Source organism: Charadrius vociferus, unplaced genomic scaffold (assembly GCF_000708025.1).
Source record: "Charadrius vociferus isolate BGI_N301 unplaced genomic scaffold, ASM70802v2 scaffold650, whole genome shotgun sequence".
NCBI lineage: Eukaryota > Metazoa > Chordata > Aves > Charadriiformes > Charadriidae > Charadrius > Charadrius vociferus.
This window is the reverse complement of record NW_009646736.1, coordinates 4,616,764-4,640,448: the sequence shown is the minus strand read 5'-3', so window position 1 is coordinate 4,640,448 and position 23,685 is coordinate 4,616,764. Positions and strand designations below refer to the sequence as shown.

The window sequence follows — 23,685 nt, the reverse complement described above, 5'->3', positions numbered from 1 at the left end:
GATCTTTCCATCTGCTGTGCTGGCTGTTACTGCAGATGGTCATAATCTGTACATATGGTAAGTGCATATATAAACTGAAATCAGTGTTTTCTTGGGGTAAAAGCAGGCACACAACAGGAGCTCAGATGTTTAACACAATATTTGTGGAGGGGTTAATTTAGAGCATTTTCTTTTTCTAGGAGAAATTAACACAGAATTAGGGAAAGAAGCATTTACTGTTTGCTGTGAAAGAAAAAAAATCACTCAGCTCTGAGAAGGTAAATTCTGGATCTGCAATTTATTTGGAATCAGGTGTTGGCTTCAGCTCAGCCCTGAATCTGTGCCAGGTTCCGATTTAAATCAAGACAACGCTGAACTCTCACAAACTTCTAAAGAGATATCCGCAGCGCTCAGAAGTAGGACAGTCATCCTAGCTTTGGAGCCCCTGCTTCTAACTCGGAAATACAACTGAAAGAGGGATTTTCTTTTTTTTTTGTTTTTGAAAGTTAGATAATGGCCCTCCAGTCATGTAAAAAAATAAAAAGTCTTCAGATATGAAATGGTCTTTAGATCTGAAGTTTTTGTTTAAGTCAATCTCACTACCATTAAATGGTTGCTGAAACTCAATGATCAAAGAAGGGGCAAAAGACCTTGTTGTTAAAAGTAGTACTTTTCAGTGAATCACATGTAAACTTACTAGATAGTAAGCTGTTCTGCCACCTATTCTAGTGCTCAGTTAGCACTGATGAAAACTTCTGCTTGCACATTGACTCATGAACCAAGGTTAAAAAAACAATATTTCCATAAAGTCTTAAACTTCTACTTATGAAGTTTGGAAAGGTAAGAAGAATACTACAATATTTGTGTGATGTGGAGAAAACTCTAAAAGCAACTCACAATTTGTACATATATCAGTACTTGCACTTACGAAACATTTAGCAACAAGCACCTGAAAAGAACAAATTATTGAAAAGCAAGACATGAAGAGTTTATCTGATATACAATCAAATGCACATTTAACATTTCTTCTGTCATTTTTAATATCTTCTGTATTACAGTTTATTGGCAACATTTGCCCATTCATCGGGCAAGCTAATTGTCAGAGCAAGTCATGACTCTGCCTTTTGTTCCTTTTTTCTCCTTTCTTAATATCTACTCTGCTACTCTCTTTGCTAACCCTTCAACCTTTCTTGTACTAGGAAAAAATTTCACATATTCAGCTACAAGGCTAGAAAAGGAACAAATAGTGATTTTAAAAGTTGTTGCCATTTTAATATGAAACTACTGTTTCTTTCTCTCTCTTGCTCCAGGTTTGTTTTGTGAACTTAGATGCAAACAGAGATGATTGCAGCGACGAGCAAGTGAAACAGGTAACAGTTTAGGTCTTAATAACGTGCACAGTGGGTCTATTCAGGTACACCAGGACTCTCCAATACAAACCCAGACCAAAATTCTGTGGACAAATCAAAGTCAGCCCTATATTTTTAACAATTACAGAGAGCAATGCATCAGGAATCTGAAATTATCTCAACACCGGGCCATATTTTATAGCTTTTCTTACCCCCATTCCAGAAATATTGAACAGATTGTTGCAGCCTGTGAATTCACAGCAGTTACCGTGCGAGTGGACTTCTTGCTCAGCCTTGGTTTTATCAGAGAAGTGAACATAGATATGTCATACATCCAATTTTTTAATTTGACAAAATGCTACATAAAAAATTATTTCTGATGTTTCTCTTTCCCACTGTCAAAAAGCCTTCGAGAATCTTCTATTCATTTAGGTCTTGTTCAGCTGACCAGTATTACTCAGTCAAACTCCAGGTAGTTTGATTATGTGGTCTTGAGGAAGGGTCTAGATAAAACAGAACTAAAGGTGTGTTTTACCTGTTTATCTGATAAACATGATTGGAGGGTAGAAAAAAGGGATTTGAGAAAAAAAGAAAAAAAAAAAAAAGCTTGGCTATATCACAAGCACTAAGACAAACTACATCATTATATACTATTTAAAATACATACTATTCCAAAAACCTCTCAACTCTGAGGAAGTCACATTTTAAAGATATGGCCTGGTGTCGGTTTTGAGTTTACACCTTCCTTTATCAGTCTATTTTCATCATCCTGGCTTAGTGCCTATGATCAACACAGCAATACAGCAGCAATATCTGGTAAGTGAACAAAGGTAGGATCTCCTGTCAATGTCCAGGGAGTTCCTTAGTAAAGCATTATGGTTAGTTTGCTGAAACCAATTTTAGCTCATGGAAGGACAATGAATGCTGGGACCCTGTTGCCTCCTGCAAGTCATTCATTAGCAGGAACTGGTTTTGTATGCTTTTTTCTGCATCCTGGATCTGTGAAAATTCAGATGTCAAAAATAAATACAGCTTGTTACAGCAAAATTATTTTTCTGTTGAATCAGCAGGTTAACTGTGCAGAACAGCTTGAGAGGTTTAACTTAACTGAATCCACAGAAGCACTGGCTGTTTTCTAATAAGCAATGGTTGTATTGTTTTTTTACAGTATTTATTAAGGAGCAAAAGGTATAACAAGTCATAAGGAAATACCAAAAGTTTCTCCCTCAATCTTGGAGCTAGATACCTGTAAAAGCCAATTTAAACTAGCTTTACGCAGCTACCCTTTACAATGCCCAGAGCTTGGATTACTCCCTCACAAGCACCAGTCACCTTTGAAAGCAGCTGTATGACTGCTACCTGTCAGCCCTACAGCAGCGGTGCATTCACCCCCCATGCCCTTGCCATAGCCCCAAGCTCGTCCTTCACAGCAGTGCCCATCGGGTCCCCAAAGTGCTGCGCCCTCACATGCCCACAGCTGGCTCTCCCCGCCTGGCACCCAGAGGGACTGTAATGGAGAGACTGCAACGTTTGGCCGCATTTTAGAAAGGTAGTTTCTGGAACAAAGTCAAGACATTTATTAGCCATGACTGTGAGATGATATTTTTCTTTTAGTTTTGAGTGTCGGTAATAAAAATTCCCTGCTAGCACAGGTGCTGTGTATTCTTCTCTAAGAGGAAACTCGCTCATCAGAACTTTTGTGTATAATATGCAGTTTGTGTAAATTAGCTTTGAGTGAGGTGGATTTCTACACAACACTGATGTTGTGAAAGCATTTCACAGAAGAATTTTAAAGATGTTAGCGTAGCTTTTTTGTTCATATGAAATATATAACTATCTACTAATAGGTACTGTTAAGATTTTGCATTACCCTTTGAACCTTGGAATGGGTTAAAATAGGGGGTTTGGATATCAAACAGTCATCTTTCCAGACTTTTCCTTTTTTCATGCTGAACAAAAGGTAAGGAACTGAAGCAAAAGATATACAAAATGCCATGATTTCCTAGCTAAGAAATCTGATAAAATGTGGCAATTTAAGCAGTAAAAAAATAGAGATACGTAGAGAAATGTGTGTGGTAACAGAAAGGTTATAATTTGAAAAAAGAAAAGGATAAGAACTTTTTTGTACTAGACTGAAACGTCAAACTGAATTAAAACACTGAATTTAGCTATGTCGAATATAAATACTTAGGCTCATCTGAAGATCAGTCTACTGAAAAGTGAATTGTTCCCCAAAATTGAATTAGATTTGCTAAGCCAGAAAATTTTATTATATCTAAGTTACTCAGAGGAAAAATAACAGTACTGCAAGCTTATTATTTTGAAGATGAAAAGGAAAAAGTGAAGTATCATTGAATTGCATAGTAACTAAAGCATACGGCTGGGTGCCTGAGATCTGCATTCCCTTAATGGCTTTGCCATTTGATGGGCTGTGTTAGTGCATAAAATGGAGGTGGTATTTACTCCCTCTGTAAGGGATCCTCCTTGATTCCCTGTTCATAAAGCAAGCACACTGAGATCCTTGGCAGAAAAGAACTGCAAGCTCTCTTAGAGTAGGTAATGTCCTTTCGGTCTGGCCTCTGTACGCGAATGAGCACAGACGTCTCCTGCCCATCACTGGGGACTCCTAGCCGTATCGCAATACAAATCTGTGTTACAGAGCATCACGGATGTTGTGACTATTACCGCTTTTGGCTCTAGCAAATATATAACAGGTAGAAAAAGGTTCTGTCATTACAAATGAAAGGTAACAAAGGCGTCCAGTGGAACAGCAAAGAAATGCATACTTCCTCTGTGTATTAAATACTTCTTTTACTCCAGATTTAGTATTGCATCAATTTGATCAGGGATTTCCAGCTAACTTTCCCTTTGGTTTCTTGCTTATCATATGCCTGGAGGAAAACTGGAAGATTTGCCCTGTTTTCATTACCAGACTTACTGAATCTTTTCTGTTTTAGACAATAAGACACAGTGTTCCCTGTCTCTTAGGAACTCACTTGTAATAGGAAGGCCAAGCACGTATATGCACAAATACAATCAAAGCTGTTTAGCACATGACAATGTAGGGGGTGACAGATTGTCCTGCTGGACAGTTGTGCAGAAGTTTATACCATAACCGTTGTCTTGCCTGGTGGCTCAAAAGAAAGAATGTGCATTTCAATGCTGCCAGCTCTATTTTTAATAGACTCAAAGTAGTAAGTTCAAGTAAGCTTTCTAAAGGGATACCTATAAGTGGTATTTCATTTTTACATTTATGAATATAACTGTGCAACTCAGACTTCATTACCTGAGAGCAAAATCTATCTTTCATACTACAGAGACTGATCAGCGTCTCTCCAAATCTCCCCAAACTCATCAGTTCGATGAACGTACAGCCACCAAAGGAAAATGAAATAGTCCTGCTGAGTGGATTAGCATCAGGAAACCTTCAGGCTGATTATGAAGTTCCCCAGGTAGGAATCAAACTCATCTTTAAGATCACATCATACCTGTGAAGGATGGAATTTGGAAAATGGAAAAAAGGAGCTGAAAGCAAAGACCTGGCACCAATTCAAGAAATGAGTGGCCATTTGCAAACATAAAACATAAATCTGTCTAACAAAAGTCTGTTAAGGGGGGGAGGGGGGTATGACAAAGATAGGAGAGAGATCCTGCTATTCCCTCTAGATTCTGTGGATGTCCGAGTTGCAGCTGATAATGCTTTAAGCCATATTAGCGGTTGATCCTTGAGGGAAGGCAAGGCATTGGTGGCAGAGGTGATTCATAAGCCCAGATTTTGAGAGTAGCAGGAGTCAGAAGGGCAGCACAGAGCAGGGGAAAGGAAAGATGTAACACTTTTTTGTGCGCATGGCTAGATTGGGGCACAGCTCCTACAGACTCCCTTTTCAAATGAAGTCTTGCTACTTCCCACTTGTGTTCCCAATCCATCTTCTCCCACACATGCATCTCGGAAAAGAGCTGACGATAGGACTTGAAGATCCTAGAGGCTACTGTAAGCCTGACCGTGACAATGGAAAATACCAAGCTACATTAAACATATCACAGCTAATACCTCACTTAGCTTCTGTCAACTTAAAAAGTAATTAATGCATTAATTAAAACTTATCATTTAAAGGAGCTAAAGGCAAAGTTATCATGGTAACTCCTTCACTCCTGTTATTGCCAATGAAATTTTCCCTATCTGTGATCTGGAGGCCAAGAATTCCTCCTACCAGCACCACACAGAGAAAAGAAGCAAATGATAACATATGCTTAAAGGCATTTCAATACACAAGTTCCAGAAGCTTAACTCCCTATTGTAATAAAAATCTTTTTTCTTCCTTTCCGTTTTTATCATACTTTATGCCTGTTCATGTCTGTGTAAAGGAAGAGAATGTCAGCCTGATTCTGATCTCATTTGGCCAAGTGTGAATTGGGAACAACTTCATTGAAACTGCAGAGTTATCCTGGAGTACAAAACTGTCTCAGCAAGCTTAAAACATGAACAGATATCTCCAGTTTTATCTGCTGCAGACAAAAAAAAAAAAAAAAAAAGCAGAAAACTTTTTTTCCCTGAAATTAACTTGCATACAAAAGTCTTCATGAAGCAGGTGCTGGAAAAGCTGTATTGCAAACATCATTGAATTTTATGTTATACTAATAAGCTGATCTTTAAAGAAAGAAACACCCTGGTCATTGAGTTTTCTTACCGCTTGTGACTAATGGCTGAATTTAGAAAGATTTAAAAAAAATAAGAACACATGCCTGTGGTGGGAGCAGTGGAGCTCTGAACCCCGCTTCCCTGGGGGAAAGCTGCTGCAATACCCACAAGACAGTTTTGAGGCCCAAATAAGACGACCCAAGCACCCAAGTCATCCCCATCTCCAACAGACTGCAGCCACTGAGACTGGCAGCCTTCTCGGAGAGACAAATGGGAAGTAACCTAAATTTCTGTCTTGTGAGATGAGTAGAGCTTTGCATTGAGACTGGGTGAAGTTTATTGGCCAGATAAGCACAATTTATGTTTATCCCTACATTTGTTTGGCTTTCCAAAGAATTTCATTTGTAAGGAGACACATAGTTTTCATACAAGGATTTTTATTCTGCTCCCCAGCAGCCCTTTTCACACGTACAACCCTGCAAACTGTGGACTGGAGAAACAGCAGGGGAATGTTTGATCTAAGGTTGCATCTGTTTTTAATAACATTTTTCACAATACAGTGTATGGTCAAGTCTGATTCAGCAACAATTTCTTAGCCGCTAGTTAAAAAAAAAAAATCTATCTTTTCTGTTTTACTTTTAACACACCAATTTATCTGTTTTTTCTTCTCAGACACATTTTTTAGGTGGAAAGGAAGAGCAGGCTAATAAAACACGCTATGTCAACATAATACTCATCCCACTCACTTCATTACTAGACACTTGCTTTGCGTTCACACTTAAAGACAAAAGATCTAGGATGGGGTTGCATTGTGCTAGATACTGTGCAAGTGCACAGGGGGCCCGGGGCGCCTTTTGCACAGCTTAAAATCTACCACCTCAATCCGGACTTGGTTCCACTCAAGCTGCCTTCTTCCTGGGGGCCTGGAGTTAAAGCTCAAGATCACAAGCTGCAAAAGCTTGGCTTTGCTTCAGAGTACATCCACACCACAAACATAGTCCCATGCAGAGATATCAACTTAGCTCTGTGCTTGTATGAATATCCAACAGTTTTAATATTGATAAAATGGGGATAACGAGTTCCTTTCTCTTGGTTTCCGTCCAACTTTCAACTTAATTGTACAGCTTCTCTGAGTAAGACAGTTTTTATATAAAGGCTCAGCACAGAGCACAGTGGAGCCCCATTTCCAGTGGGAGGTTATAATAGGCTGAAATAATGGGGCTTTGGGCAAATAAGGAATGAGAGGAAGAAGAGCAAAGAAACAAAATAAAACACTATTTTAAAACAATCTGCAGGAACATCTAAAGGTGACCCGCTTTTAACAGTCTCGCCAGCTGGTATTTACTGGGCTGCCGTCAAACAAGCGTTGCAACAGATATTATCCTGACAAGGAATTCATGCCCACAAACAATTCCTCCAAGAGATAGGTAATACCAGGTGGTGTGAGGCCATTAACAACAGTATGTCAGATGGATAACTCTGACACAGCTAAAAGCAAAGAAGTCTCTGTCATTAAAACAAGAAGTTGATTGAAAACAAACAACTTAGTAATTTCAACAGAATAAAGATGCCCCTGTGGTACAGCTGGGTGCTCTACTAAAACGCTCATGTAACAAAAGCCGTCAGTCCAAGGTCTTATTTTGGCATATATGTAACTGCACACTTTGTTACAAACATCTAAATGACAAATTGTATTGCATCTTTGCAGCAGAACATACCTGAGATATTTATAGAGAAGGAAGCTTTAAATACATTTTATTTTTTAATTAAATAACTATTTGAGATTCTTTTCCCCTCTAGTGTCCTTGGCTGGCAGATGTCTGCTTGGTTCAGTGTGCAAGGGGGGACAGGAAAAACAGCGCAAGCTGCATCATTTTTGAAATAAATAAGTTTCTGATTGGACTTGAGCTCGTTCAGGAGAAACAGCTGCAGATAGAAGCTCATGTCTTAAAGCCCGAGGATGACACAAACTGCTCAGTGTCCTCAATAGAAGAAGATTTCCTCACAGCATCTGAGCACCTCGAGGATGACAACGAGGCTGATGAATATAAAGCTGGTAAAAGCAACGGGACTGAGCATAATTCTGCTATTGTTCGTACTGCAAAAGAGCCGTGGCAATGCTCACAGAAATTGCACTTGATGTTAATTCGTGCATATATTTATTTGTAATTTAGAAAACGGACAGCCATTCATATTTTTAAATTGTTGTTCAAAGACAACGATACGTGGTTGTGCAGTAGTTTTACAGAACAGTAATGCGTTACGCAGTTGTGCAGCCATTTTCTTTTTAAAGTTACAGGGTACTCTGCAAAACAATTTCTTATTTTTCTTTTAATAGGTCATGAGAAACTAAGTGTTTCTGAAGCATCTTCAGATGTCAAAAAAAATAAAGGAAAGGGATCTGAAAATCTTCACTACAGAAAAGCCAGGTTGCCGTTTATTCTTGAAGGGAACTGCATTAATAAAGATGACGCAGCTACTAGAGTCTCTGAAGCTGTGAACGTTGTGGCTGAAGATGGCGTCTTACAACCTGAAGATAAGTCAGACCAGGAAATACCATGGCAGAAGGAATTAGCTGGAAGAGCCACTTCATCCTTTAGTACTACTAATTTAACTAGCGAGGTTGAAAATTCCTGCTCAGCGCACGCATTAGAAGATGTATCTTTAACCAAAATGGCTAAAGAGGATCTGGGGCCTCTGTATGACACAACAGTGAAACACAACAGCGAAACAGATGAGGACTGTGCAGGTATGAGGAAAACAGATCCTCCCTCTCAAAATGAGCAGGCAACTACAGGTCAGTATGCCACAAATTTAGCAGAAACTGTTCTGCAAGATGCATTCATTAGATTGTCACAGTCTCAACCCACTTTTAATGAGGAGGCTGCAGTCAGCATCTCCGTAGGAAGCTCCTGTAAGTCAGAAGATGTATCTGCTTCCCGATCATGGAATGAACTTCCAAAGATTGTCATAGTACAAAGTCCAGACAGTTCCGAGAACGTATCTGACTGGCCAGGGTCTGCCTTCCCCAACCTGTGCCACTGGACTGAATCAGAAAGTTCTGCTGAAGTTTCGGATTACTTTGAGGAAGAACATTCAAACAGCCATGGCCAGAGTGCGCTGGAAGTGGCTCTGGCTTGTGCTGCCGCTGTTATTGGAACCATTTCCAGTCCCCAGGCTGCAGAAAAATTCAAACGGGATCAAGAAACCACAGACTCTAAAAGCGGAGCGGTTGATGATAATGAAGAGCAACACAGAACATCTCCACAGATACTTGATGACTGTGCTGGCACAGAATATTCATTTCCATCTGCGCTGTGTGGCATGACTCAAGTAGCAAGTGCTGTAGCTGTCTGTGGTCTGGGGGAAACAAAGGAAGAGAAGTACCCTGCAGCTTCGAGTGGACTTCTGTCTGCTGCTGAGACTTCTGCAGCCGTTACTCTTCATTGTAGCATAGCTATAGGAAGCAGCATAGAGAAGCTAAATGAAAGCATTGCAGAGGCACTTCTCAAAGAGGCATCAATAATTTTGACAAAACCCAACACTTACAAAAATGTAGGGCATTTTATGGAATCCATGAATGGAAAAATTATTGAAACAGCAGCGAGGCCACGGATTCCACATACTGATGAAGTAATCAGGGATGAACTTGCACAAAACTTATCCAATATTATTCTACGACATTCTATTGAAGAGGTTAGGAAGAAAAGACAGCTACACCCCCATTCAGAAAATGGCTCAAGTACACAAGACATTTTCATGGAGACTGCAAACAAGTTGCTTTTTAATGTAATATATTTCACTTGCAAGAAGATGAATGACATAAGACAAGTTGAGGAGTGTTCTCCTCTCTTTTCTGAAGGCACAAAAGCAGAGAAAGTAACAAGAGCAGAAGGATGGTCAACACAGGCAACAGAACGCGAAAGTTCCCACAGTTCCTTTGATCACTCTGCTGTTAAGCCATTTGGTACAGCCTACAGCACTAGTGTTAGCAAAGATCTTGGAAACATCACAAACACTAGTCAAAGTACTATGAAAGATGTACATAGCAAGGAAAGTGCCATGCTGAATTCAGAACCAACAAGTAGAGCTACAGGGCATAATGCACTTGTTGCGAAAACTTCTCCCAAGAAAAGATACCTGAAAAGAACCACACGAGACTGTTACAAATCCCCAAATCAGAGTAACAATCATCAGAAAAAGAAAGACTACAGATCATTTTCAGACAGAGAAAATACCTTTGCAAACAATGAATGCAGGCATGGTGTTCAAGAACAGCTGTCTTCCAGTGCCACCATGAATGCAGAAAACCAGGCCAAGCATAAGTGTGATGCTGTACTAAATAATGATGTTCAGGTTAGCTTGTCTTTATTAGGAAATCATGTCTTACTTCCTTCTCAGCCTGTGCTACAGGTGAAACATTCAAGGGACAAATATTGTATAACGGATTTTGCAGAAGAATTGGCAGAAACAGTTGTTTCTATGGCAACAGAAATAGCTGCCATTTGTCTTGAAAATTCAAATGGAAAGCAACCCTGGTTCTGTGCATGGAAGAGAGGCAATGAATATCTAGTGACCCAGAGTTTATCATGCAGAACCATGAAAAGGAAAAAGGAAACCCATGCTAATGGCTCAGTTGTTCGGAAGCACAGGGCACCTAGACTTAGTGAGATCAAAAGAAAAACAGATGAGCATCCTGAGCTAAAGGAAAGATTGATGAATCGGGTAGTAGATGAATCTATAAACCTTGAGGACACACCAGATTCAGTCAATATCTTTGCAAATGAAGTGGCTGCCAAGATCATGAACCTCACGGAACTCTCCATGGTTGATAGCATCTGGCAAGGTCCAAACCACCCCAGGAACAGGCTGCACTGTGAAAGATGGAGCCGAGCCAAGGCATCAAGCTGTGAGAGCATACCGGAGGAGGATTCAGATTCCAAAGCCTCCTTCAATACCCTAGGCCTAATGAACACCTTTGGTCAGTCTCTGAGCCAGACAAGTTCTGTCTCAAAGCAGTCTAGTTGTGAAAGCATTACAGATGAGTTTTCAAGATTTATGGTGAACCAGATGGAAAATGAAGGAAGAGGTTTTGATTTATTATTAGATTATTATGCAGGAAAAAATGCAAACAACATCTTAACTTCTGCTTTGCAACAGGTAGCCAAGAAAAACGGTCATCTAAATGTAAGACCAAGTTGCCCATCCAAACAGTCCAGCACAGAAAGCATAACAGAAGAATTTTATAGGTATATGCTAAGAGAAATAGAAAAGGAAAATAAAGATAATGCATCTTCCCCTCGGAATTCAAAGGACTGGTGCGGCAGTTTGCTACCACCCTCTCTACGATCACCTTTTTGCTTTAGGCAGTCGTCAATGCCTGACAGCAGATCATCAGGCTCCAGGCTAACAGTTACTGTCCCAGTTAAGGCAAATTCGTTAGATGGATTTGCCCACCACCACCAAGATTCCTTAAGTGTTCAGCCAGTCAGTACTGTGGCTTCTTCAGGTCTTTGCAAGTCTGACTCTTGCCTGTACCAAAGATGCAAAACTGACCAGATAACAGATATGTTGATTCATGAGACATGGGCAAGTTCTATTGAATCTCTAATGCGCAAGAACAAGATCATAGCAGATGAGGCAGAGGCTGCAGAGGCAGACCAGTTTCACAGTGATTCCCCACCACATGTGGAACAATATGCAAACAGACTGGCTGCAAATATTGTTGAAAGTGGTAAAAATTTAATTGTTGTCCAGCAGGATTCCTTTGATTATACAAGCCGAGAACATGAGCCGGAAAGCAAACATCCCCAAAGCGCTACTCAGATTCAATCAAAACCCAAAAGGGATGGAGCAAATTTGGATGAGAAAAAAGAGCATATGAAGAGCCCTGGATGCCTCCCTGCAGGTCAGCACAGGGAAGTGCCTTTAATTCAGATAGAAACCGATCAACGAGATGAGCCAGATAAAGACTCAGAGTCCTTAACGCCATTTGGCCCTTCTGGAAATGAGCATCAAAGCAAAGAAAAACCTCCAGAAGCTTTTGATGGGAAACACGCAGTTTCCAGTTCCCTACTAAATAGGTAAGTGACAAACCAGCAAATCCGATTGCTTTGCTGTTTGTTTTAATTTCCCAGTAAAAATTATTTGATAAAGGAAAAACGTAAGAAGGGAAGCATTTTTAGGGAAATAAACAGGCTAAGTTCTGACTACAGGTTTCTGATGGCATAAAATCACCCAATCATACATCACAGTGATGATTTCTGGAGCAAACTTTCATTGAATATGACACTACTATGGTTCTGAGATTCAAATCTAATACTGCACTGGCAACTAAGGTTTCCCTTTACAGATATTCAAGTCTTCCATAGTCAAGACAGGAAAGATGGACAAACTTTGAACTTTCATTTAGCACTGACTGATTAAAAAAAATAAAATAAAATAAAAAAAATTTCATGGAGTTTATACCACAGTTTACCACCCTCTCCTTATAGCTGTACACCATTTGTTGAGAAATTTGCAACTTGCTTTTTTAAGGCAAAGTGTAAGCCCTATGGTATGAGAGGGCAGCGCAGAAGTAGAGGATGGCTATGAGGTTAAGAGCAAGGTTCTCTCGCAAGGCATTGCCTATTTTTAACTATACTTCTTCATCGTGTCTGTTACGTTAATGGTATCTAAACTGCTAATCACTTGGAGCATTGCAGCAACCCATTTTCTCAGAGTGATAGAAAGAGTGCAGGTGCTAGTGTTAGAACCCATTTTGTAGCTCATTTTATTCTAGGCAGTGCTCTGTTTTGCCTTTTGACAAAGCTCTGCTTGAAGTGAAAAAGCAGTGTATGGTAGTAATTAGATGGATAATTATCATAGTGTCGCTATTCTTACTAACCTTCCTCTTCCTTTGAATGCAACCTGCTTTTAACAGGATACATTTAGAAATCTGCCCGTTTAGAGTCTTGACTGTTGGAAAATGAAGTTATTTTTGTGCAGTTTATGAGCCCTTTAATAGCAACTTTTCCTCTGCCTTTGATGCAGAGCTCCCAAAGTGGCTATGGGGAGTTTAAAGAAATAGGATTAGTAGGGCAGAATTCATTCGCAGAGGCTACACCTACATGAGCATTTTGGTTCTGCGATGCAGAACAGTTTTGAATCAGCTTATCTCCGTTTCCATGTATCAGCTCTGTTTGCAGCACACAGTGCAGATTTCTTTTAAAGGAATCTCAACCAGAAGCTACACGTGTTCCAGATGTGGTCATACCCCGACTGGGAAGGCAGAGCTTCCAGTGGTTCTTCATATGGATTTAAACCACTTGTGGTGTGGCTGTCTGTACTAAGTCCAGGCTGAAGTGAAAACCCAAAAATACATATAATGTAGATATAAAAGCATCAGCGCTGATTGCTTTGATCCACTGGTCCACGCCTAATGCATGAAATTACTTGCTAGTGTAGATACAGGCACATGGGACTCCAGGGAAAATATCAAGCAATACACTCAATTAGAAAAAATAAAATACTAAAAAAAAAAAAGCCATGCAGGCCTGAGGAAGAGGTCTTCAGCAAGGAAAGAGAGTTGTTTCTTGTACGTAGGCAGTGCAACAGACCCAGTTCTGTCACAGATACACAGCAACCATTCCAACTGACTGTTCAGAAGTAGGGAACTGTCAGTTCAAAGCATCACTAGTCTGAGATATAATTGCATAATGAATGAAACAAAACCCAAAGTGCTAAGTAACAGCCCCCACAAAAATCTCTCATGTTTCGGACTGAGTATCAGGTGCCACCTGCCCTGCGTTAAAAATCTGAATAACACCACTACCCTGCAACCTGGCTGCTCAGTGCCCTCACGTTACTACAGATGATGAGTTTTGTACCTGAGGGGTCGGGGATGACAGGTGTAGTTATTTGGCAGGTGTTGACTGCCGGGTAGAGCAGAAGCCCCCAGGCAAACAACTCCCTTTCTCCCTGTACAGTAGGCTGCTTCTCTCTCTAGCATCCTGCATTAATGCAGCAACTTCTCAGTTGTCCCGAGAGCATAGCAAAAGGAGATATCCACAATGGTATTGTCTCAGTATATTCTTAAGTTAATTACTTGGGAGCAATATAATTTTGGGGGTGATCTATTGCTCTAACTGAAGCCAGGGCATGTCAGCCATAACTGTAGATAAAAGTCTGAAGGCGAGAACTTCTCTAGAGGGATCCTGCAGAGGGTTGCCAGTACACATTACATTGTTTTAATCACAAAGTTGCAGATACAGACCATCCAGGAAATATAACAAAACTACAGTTTCTATCTGCAGTTTCTATCTATTAATTCTTTCTTACCATCCAAAAAGAGGGGGGTTTGAATTATTATATACTTTTCTGCCTGCATATGAAGAGTCCCATGGTAAGTCTCACAAAGTCCAGTTTGGCTCTGAAGTTACCATAAATATAGTTTTTATTTTTTGTTTGAGTTTGCATTTGTGGGAGTCTGTGTATATATATATATGTGTGTCATATAAATACATGTGTGTGTGACATATGATCAAGTGTGCAGAATTATAAAGCATTTGTCCCTTAACCTTGTATTTATCAAACTCAGTCTGGGCTCCATATTCAGTCTGGTTTCTGACTACCTGCTGCACACCTACCGAGAAAAAGAATACTTTATCCTTCCTCAGCCTAAGCAGCAAAGGTTGTAAGAAACGCAGAAGACTAAGAGTCATTAGTGATTCACAACCCACACTACTTTCCTACTTTTACTTCTAGACCTCTTTTGGATATACAATGCTAACAGAGTAGAAAAGAAACTTATTCAACTTATTCACCCTTTCACAGGGCAGTGATTTAGTGCCAATACATATCTCCAAGAAGTGCTGTCACTCTGCACTAATATATACCACATATTTTAACCACTGATTGACTGAAGTGCATTAAGCAATAGGCCTATGCAGTGAGAAGTTCTTTTTGTATATACAAAATCTTTTTGTACAAGTTAAACCTTTTCTATGGATATTTCACTATAAGGCTTAATTTGGTTTGTGTTTATTTATAGCAGTCATAAGAAGATCGTTTTTTAAGAGCATCTCCAACCATACGTTCAACGGGACTTCGTGTATAAATTATAATCTTGTCCAATCTCTTGCATCTGTATTATCTTGCAGCTTGGTTTGCTTTAATGAGCAGTATTGCCTGAAGATCAGTAGCACCAGTTTGTTTGCCTATATTACAATATCAATGTGCCTTCCTTATCACCCTCCCAGCAACAGTCCTCAGAGCAGACCGGATGCTGAAATCACAGGCGAGACAAAAACAGCTGAAGAATTTCCAAATCATCTCAGCAGCAGCGAAGAAAGCACTGGCAGCTGGTCCCAGCTAGCTAATGATGAGGACAATCCTGATGACACAAGTAGCTACTTACAACTCAGCGAGCGATCCCTGAGGTACCCATATTGTCTGTTCTCAGTATACAATATGGTCTAATCAACCAAGTCAATGATTTGGCTATCATGCATCAGAAATGAGGGTCAACAGCTCGAAATTTATTCAGAATACTGTAACGAAAGCCTAATGACGGAGTTCACGTCTTAATTTTTAAAAAAGGGAAAAAGAATTAGCCACATCCTGGTTCTCAGCCAGGTCTTTTTATTATTGGTGAGCAGCTAGATTCAAACAAAGAAAAAAACTTCCTGGCACCACTCAAGTGCCTCACTCCTACAGCGAAAGAGCCATTGGACAAGCAAATTGCTATGGTCTTTCCTTTGATTTATTTGCTACTATTTGCATAATGTTTATTTTGGCATCTCCTTAGCTGAGATTGATGCGACTGCTATTCCCACCGGGTATCTGTGCACTGAGAGCAGAAACAGACCCCTGATGTGCTCAGATTGACACAGGGGAGCAGATCAACAGAGGATGACCGAGTTCCCCCTCAGCAGGCACAAATTCCAGAGCTCGCATTGCAATGTGCTGCTTTTTGTTCCTATTTAAGTCAGGACACGCGTTTAAAGATGTTATCTAGTCCTTAGAGATTATATAAAGTGATGTTAGCTTGACTTCAGCCCTTTCACAAATTCAAATTAAGCAAGTTTTTTTCTTCACATACTCTTAGATTAGGTTTTAAAATATTGTCAAGCAATTACATCTTTCTCTTGGGTATTAAGATGACAAGGAGGGAAGACAGTATGGCAAGGAAGCAGGGAAGTGAAAGAGGCTCTGTCAGAGCACACTGTTGGCTAGCTGAAAAAATACTGAAAACAACTTGTCTGTCAGTGAAGGTGAACATTCATCCCATTTTATGGTACCAACCTTTAACAAAGTCCTTGCTCTGAGAGCACCAGTATATTGTGCCTTTTGGCTCCGCATTGAAACAGGAATTGCTACAGCAAGGCTGAATGCATGGTCTACTGACACTGGCTCAGAAAAACCTGGCAGGGGAAGGAACTGCCTAATCAATCCTTCTAACATAAGGAAAAATACTATTAGTTGCCCTTCTAATAAAAATTATGTGGTTCAAGTTGACTCACCACAGAGATCTTGTTTGTGCTAATTGACTTGCAACCAGCAAGTTCACAACCTGTTCATCAGACTATTACGGTATCTGCATAAACATTCACTGTCAAATTTGTAATGATGTTATAAAGTGAACTGTTACTATTTTTTCCAAATATTTTCAGATGTAGTACTTCGTTCTCGTGAAGAAGCCAAAGAGAACACTTGTACATATTCCTGGTCCCAATAAGCACTGGCTTTAATTGAAATCTTAGACTTTCAGAGTAGTCAGAAACATAAGGGGCCATCGCTGTACCTGTGGGTTCCATCATATCCCTGGTAGAATTTGGGGTATGATGTAACACACTGAAACTGCTGTTGGTTACATGTATAGAGTCACCCAGCAGGTAAGTAGTATGATGGGCAACCAAATGCCCTGCTATAACTCACCATGTTCAGAGGTATCTGAATCTCTGCAGGTTTTTTCCAGGACAACTCTGTACCTGATAAACTTTCTTTTCAAGGACTCATGTAGACTTGGTTTTTGTTCGAGGCCAAATGTTCATTGCATAAGCCACTCACAAATAGATGGTCCACTTTTTTTTCCCCCCCTCCAGCTTAGAGCATCCCTTCATACATGCTCCATCTACAGCTATTTTAATAAAAGCCTCATTATTTTGAGCAGATTACTGTGCTTCATTCTGGGAACCACATGCTGAGCACAACTGATTTTGTGGAACTTTGCATAACGGGGCAGCCTCCTCACCTTGCTTTGTACATAAATAAATTTTAAAAAGATGTATGGAGACATGTTCAGTGCAGCTTGGCACTAATATTTAAACTTTTGCTTTGTCAGCAATGGCAACAGCAGTACAACTAGCAGTCTTGGCATTATGGACCTGGAAATTTATCAGGAGAACATGCCATCTTCTCCTGTGATTAAGTAAGTAGTCACTGAAGTGAGACTTGATGTTTAGTCTAATTTTAACTGCAAATCATCTACACCATATGAAATGTGCCAAGCCCTGCTCTGCACCTGCTGCTGAGCATGCCGTTAGTTTCAGAAAAAAGCACATGCAGGTGTCTGTGCAGAGTGACAGCAGTAGACAGTGAAAGATTACAGGAAAGACCACTCAGGTGTGCTTTCTGTACTCTCAAGAGCATACAGATCCACCAACCGCCCTGCCTAAAAGACAGTATTGTGCAGTATCAGTTTCCCCTTGGGTGAACTTTCTCCTCTGAATAACTTCAAATATTATCAAAACTCCACTATAATAGCAAGTAAGGTCAAGCAAATAAGGATCAATTAAAGTCTAAGGAAAAAAATATGACAGCATTCTTTCCAAGAATAAGAATAATTTGGCCCAAAGTACATCTTACCTAGTGTTTCTGAGTATGTTTCTACTGAGCATGCAATAAAATTATCAAGAGATGTGCAAGTACCTGCCTAAAGATTCTGGTACCCTGAAACCTGGTATAACCTGCCAGCTGGTGAATGTGACGATGCAGTCAGGGCACAGCCACCGCAGAAGCATATGGACTGTACATAACACATTGAACATGGGAACTTTGGGAAGTCACTGACATCTTCACAGCTCATTACCAGACCATACTACAGCTTTCTTGCTTTCAGGATGCTCTTTTTTTGTAAGAAATTTGGGTGTTCATATTTCTGTAGAGTTACGTGCATTCTATCTCAACTATCAATTCAGAGACTAATGTTGTTAAAACATTCCTATCTTCACAATAGGCAGTGATACCTCCTACACACATTCCTACAGATGACCCCTCTCCCTTATATTTCCAAGGACCAAAGGGATAAATTTCTGGTTAGCTTTCAGGGGCTATTCTGAGGTGTTAGGCAATAGGTGTGAGAAGGTATGAAATTTGTCTTCCACAAATCACAGTCAAGGCACAGAATACATCTGCTGTTCAAAGAGAAAACTGGTGGGAAGTTAAATTATTAAGCACCTATGATTCTAAGTCATGACAAAGCATACATTGCATGCAGCCATTTTATTCTTTCCTCTCACATCTTGCAGTAATGCTCACTCAAGTATATATAATCTTGATTCTTTGAAGCTTTGGGGGAGATTCTGAAATCCTGTGAACAAGAATGGTAAGAGTAGCATCCTCCAATGCTCGAAACAAAATCTTACACTTGTAGCATTCCCCCCGATTGAGGGCAGAATGGGACAGTCTGGAAATGTTTACTGTGAGTGCTGTTCCTCCAGGAGCAATGAAACGACTGCAATAGCTGTGACATCAATAATGAATTTACAGTCTCCTGCCACACATACATGAGCATGGATGTTGTGTTCAGAAACAGAAGCTCAGGCAGTGACCACATGCCAGGAGTTTGTTTCCTGCAGTTTGAGAAGAAAAAGACGGTACATAAGAAATTAAGATCTTTGGAAATTTTTGCAAGGTGTAAACAGAATTTGTTTATCCAAACAGCTAATATATTTCAAACCAGCAGTAGTTTAAGTCATTGATAATTGTAGACTGTATTTAACTACAAAAGATAAAACTAGAAAGCAAGAGTGCAAGAGATTCAGCCAGGGAGCATAGCACTGCAAAATGCAGACTTTGGAAGTTCAGTATTTCCCCCCAGGTTGAGACTTGCTGTGTCTTACCATAATGTCATTTGCTTGTCATTGTGTAACGATCTACAGATCCTGAATAAATGTAATACACAGTGCAACCAGTACAAGTACTTCACCCTATTATGTGAATAATGCTGCAATTCCCATAGCTTTTCCTGATTTACAGATTAAATAAATGAAATATATCCAGCATTTTATTATTTCATCCTATGTAACGTTTTTCTTGCAGTTTTCTAGGTCTTACGTTGAGGGAGAAGTTTATCCATCATGAAGCAATATTGTAGACTGTTGCTAAATATCACTAATAAGCTTTGTTGTTGTTTGTTTCTAAGTGAATTAGTAGAAGAAAAGGTTTTCCTTAAAGAACAGACAGAAAATACAGAGGGTAAGTTCAACCATATCAATTAAAGCATACGAATTGAAGTTAACACAAGTAATTCCACAGTAACTGCTGGGATTTTCCCCCCCCCCCCTCAGAAAGTACTTCTGGGCTTTCGGTGGGAACAGCCAATTGTCAAAAGGATCTACTGGTGATAAACTTTGATCTGGAACCAGAGTGCCCCGATGCGGAGCTGCGAGCCACCCTGCAGTGGATAGCCGCTTCTGAACTTGGAATTCCAACCATCTATTTTAAGAAATCTCAGGAAAACAGAATTGAAAAGGTAGTATTTACAGAATTGAGCATACTATTAATTCAATTTAATCACAATAGCAGATGTGATTTATTGACGTTACTGAGCTTAAAAGCAGATGCAAAAACATCTTCCTTACAGCAAGATGGCAATGCTATTGTTTATTACAGAAAGGGAGGAGAGGATTAAATTGACAGAGTTTAAGGTATGTGAAATATTTAGTAGATTGTCAATGGCAGAAGAAACACTATCGCCATGAGACCCCCTCTGAAGCCTCTATAACATGTTTTGATTAATCTGTTCACTTTTTCTTATCAATGATGCGTTGTCAATGCCCAAGGCAGAATTAACAGCGAGAGTCCTTCATGTGGCTGCATTTGAAGGGTCGCAGATGGCTTACATGGAGTTTAACCACATAGCTTAAAAAATTAAGTCACTTGTGTGTGGATGTCACACATACAAAGTCCTGCTACTCGGTGACAGTAAGAGCTGACAATGATGCAAGACATAAGTTGGACTTGAGATTTGCAGCTTTGAAATCCCTTAGTCCTTACGTAGGTTCTCTCTTGCCTGCAACACTGATTTGGGCAGCCACAGGCAGGTCTGAACTTGTGCCTGGCTGCTCATAAATTGCTTCAGCTGGGGATACAGCAGGAGACCACAGGGGCCTGACAGTTCCTCCTACATTTGTGCAAGCTCTACCATGGCCAAATGCATTGACTTTATAGTCACTTTGTGCTGGCAGAAAAAGATTGCTGCTCACCAAAGAACGGGTCCACTGCTCACTGTACAGAAAAGGGTAACTGCAAAATAAAGATAACCTCTATTAGCTCAGGTTCGGTGTCTCACATACCAAGACTACAAGGCTTCTGCACCAGAGCTGATCAAAAGTTTAGAGGATAGGCAGGATGGGCCGATCTGTGTAGGCAGACCCTTATACTATTACTGCCCTGAGAGACAGTCTTAGCCCAGGCAGCGACCAACCAGTGTTTCCAGTGGAGCCATATTTGCAATCACACATCTCTAACTTGGAAAATTAGACTGACTGATCGAAATATTTTGCATCATTGTACGGAAACTATGAAGCACCTCCCCTGGCTTAGCACTAAAAAAGTGCCATATGTGCCAGTACTCTTCTGCTCCTGCTCAGGTATAGCGTAGCTCTGCCAACCACCATTTTGAAAGCAGAAGTCTATTTCCAGAGAGACAGACAGACACAGGCTACTAGAACTGAGAAACCTGCTGAGCACCAAGAGCAACACTGAAGTCCAAACCAGCCACAAGAAGCGCAGACTGTTTTTATTCCTGAACGATTAGTTAGTGCTCCATTGTAGACACCACCAAGTGCCACCTACAACATTTCAGGAACAACCAAAACAGCCCCTTTTCCAAGAGCAGCAAGAACAGCTCAAACCTTAAGGCTCACAAAAAGTGTCACAATATTCAAATCAATTAATGAAAAAAGTGTTACAAATCAGTATTTTGGTCTTTTAAAATAATGTCTATGGGAAGATCATTTTGAGTAGTGGAGATATTGTTTGATTTTCTTGAGTACATGCATTTGGGAATCATAAACATAATTTAAAATGCATTCAGCAGCAACAGTCCAAATTGCATCTAATTAAAGAAACAGCTGTCAGCTTTACCCATGTGCTTTGGCAAACAGTTAATTCAATTGCAAAAATACACTAGAGAATAATGAAGCACATCCTGCCTACAACAGTGCTCTTGGAAATCGCGTGCCTATTAAATATCATTAAAATACATATTAAAAGTTTAGGCTTCAAGTATGTAAATAGCAAACAGCTACACTAACTAGAGACACACAATATTTTCTTGTGTGGTTTAAAACTGGAAATGTAGAACGAGCAAGCTAATTAGATATTGATTGTGAAATTCAAAGAAATGAAAAGCTTTGATTTTCATTTATGTGCTTCAGAAAAAAATGGGACCAGATGTATGACACTGTGAAGCCCATTATTAAGTACAAAGTGGACAAAAATTAGGATTTTTTACAGCTGCTTAAGAACATATATTTAACCTCTGGTTTATCTGGAAGTTTAAAAAACTAAAATCAAATATAGATCCTCTCTGTGATTCAACCACAATTGTGGCAAATGTCTTCATGTGACAAAGTTTATCCAGAATTCCCTCTCACTGGTACTATGTGAATACTTAAAATACTGCGGGATGTATATGTGGAAATACAGAAAATTAAGTGTAAGTCAAAATATAGCTAATGGTAATGAAGAGGGATTTTTTTTCTTTAAAACAGATAGTCACACTTCCATTATTTTGACAGGGAGTTGTCAATAACAAGGAGAGTTGTGATCCTTTATCAAGTCACTTTCGCTGTTCCTACTTTCATTGCAATAAATAAGAAATAACTGATGAGAGCAGCTAATTTAGAAAGTGTTACGAGATCCAACCAGAGCTGTGGAACTTCAAAAGTAAAGTTTTATATACAGAAAGAACCTTTATGTTGCTGTGCGCTGAACTGCGTCCAATCCCTCGTACAGCAGTGCATTTACAAAGGGTGGTCTTACAGCAGTTTGTGTGTATTTGTTTAACAAAAGCTTAGCAAAACGTTAACCAAATGCTAAGCATGTTTTGTATTGTTTTTATTTAGTTTTTAGATGTTGTGCAATTAGTTCAACGGAAATCCTGGAAAGTGGGGGATATCTTTCATGCCGTGGTGCAGTACTGCAAGCTCAGTGAGGAAGGCCGGGAGATGACACCAAGCCTGTTTGACTGGCTCCTTGAACTGGGTTAAGAAAGTTCACCTGTGCAGCATTTTTGTTTTATTCCAGTTTAAATAAGCAATGCTTTGTGTAACGCTCCGATTTCCGAAAATCACTGAATAAAATCAGCAAAGATATACAAATTCTACAGAAACAGCACACGTCTGTTCCACAACCAAACAAGGAGCAAAGCGAAACCAAGGTGCATTGTATGGCTCTGTATCGTGAGGGACTCTTGACATATTGTGCTATAGGATGAACTGTACTAGGAGAGAATGGATTTTTTTTAGCCTTCCGAATTAATGGACTACACAGTAAAGACTTACGTATCTAACATTCCCTTTTGATCAATTTGATTAAATCAGTCAGCTACAATGGGATAGTACCCTACATTCAGTTTTAAATCACCAAGATTTGTACAGTTTAACTATTAGAACCACAGTGTGTTCCAGAATGGAAAGAGACATCCATGTCCCCAGATAAATAATTTATTTTTTTTTTAATCCCCATAGTCTGCTAAGGGGTAAAAACTTTTGAACACTAAATACCTTTGCAGTTAGACAACACAATAAAAAGCTGCTGAAAACACATTTTAGTTTCTTGCCATGCGATTATTTCTCGTAGCTGTTCCCCATTCCTATCTGCTTCTCAAGGAAACAAGAATCTAGACTCTCAGCTATTACCCTTAAGAAAAACCTCGTTCCTTTTCCCATGGAGGCAGTGCAGTTCAGCATAGCTACCCCCGGCGTATCCATCCCCGGACACAGCTCTGCAGGTCAGGGCAGCAGGTTTCTACGCCCTGTCCCACCACAGACCTGCGCGTCACCTTGGGCAAGTCACTTCACCTCTGTGCCTCAGTGTGTCCCTACCTGGTAAGAGGGAGTAACGATAGTACAGTTGTTACCTAAAGTGCTTCTATTTAAAGCACTATGTAACATGCTACATATCAGTTAAAAGCCGTGAAAAAAATACTATTTTAATTACAGTTTAATCAAATAAATTCTTAATAAGGTGAAGAAATGCATATCTGAAAAGAGCACCGTCTCATCATAAAAATCTTAATGTTAATTTTTGTAACTTACAAGAAAGCAAAGTGATTGTTAAAATTTCAGCAGACATACTTGTTCATTTTGGATATAAATGTTTGGACTATATGTGATAGTTCACATTACTGTAACATTTATATAACTGTTTGATAAGATATATTATGGTATCTTGTTGAGATGATCTGTTAGTATCATGCATTTAATGATACATTTTCTTGACTCTGCC

The 23,685-nt window shown here is 39.7% G+C and overlaps 1 protein-coding gene across 3 annotated transcripts in view; it reads left to right on the top strand.

The window, feature by feature from the left end:
* The window catches only part of SPHKAP (SPHK1 interactor, AKAP domain containing), a 53,635-nt gene extending 30,573 nt beyond the window's left edge, over positions 1-23,062 (top strand). Inside the window, exons 3-11 of one of the 3 annotated variants that reach the window (XM_009889925.1) lie at positions 1,290-1,349; positions 4,646-4,780; positions 7,768-8,023; positions 8,306-12,050; positions 15,207-15,386; positions 17,291-17,377; positions 19,373-19,425; positions 19,518-19,702; positions 22,302-22,445. In XM_009889925.1, the coding sequence (XP_009888227.1) occupies positions 1,290-1,349; positions 4,646-4,780; positions 7,768-8,023; positions 8,306-12,050; positions 15,207-15,386; positions 17,291-17,377; positions 19,373-19,425; positions 19,518-19,702; positions 22,302-22,445 (4,845 nt within the window). Of the gene's footprint in view, positions 1-1,289; positions 1,350-4,645; positions 4,781-7,767; positions 8,024-8,305; positions 12,051-15,107; positions 15,387-17,290; positions 17,378-19,372; positions 19,426-19,517; positions 19,703-22,301 lie in introns of all 3 variants that reach the window. The other 2 variants (XM_009889933.1, XM_009889916.1) reach the window with 2 other exon arrangements.
* Positions 23,063-23,685: the final 623 nt, after the last annotated feature.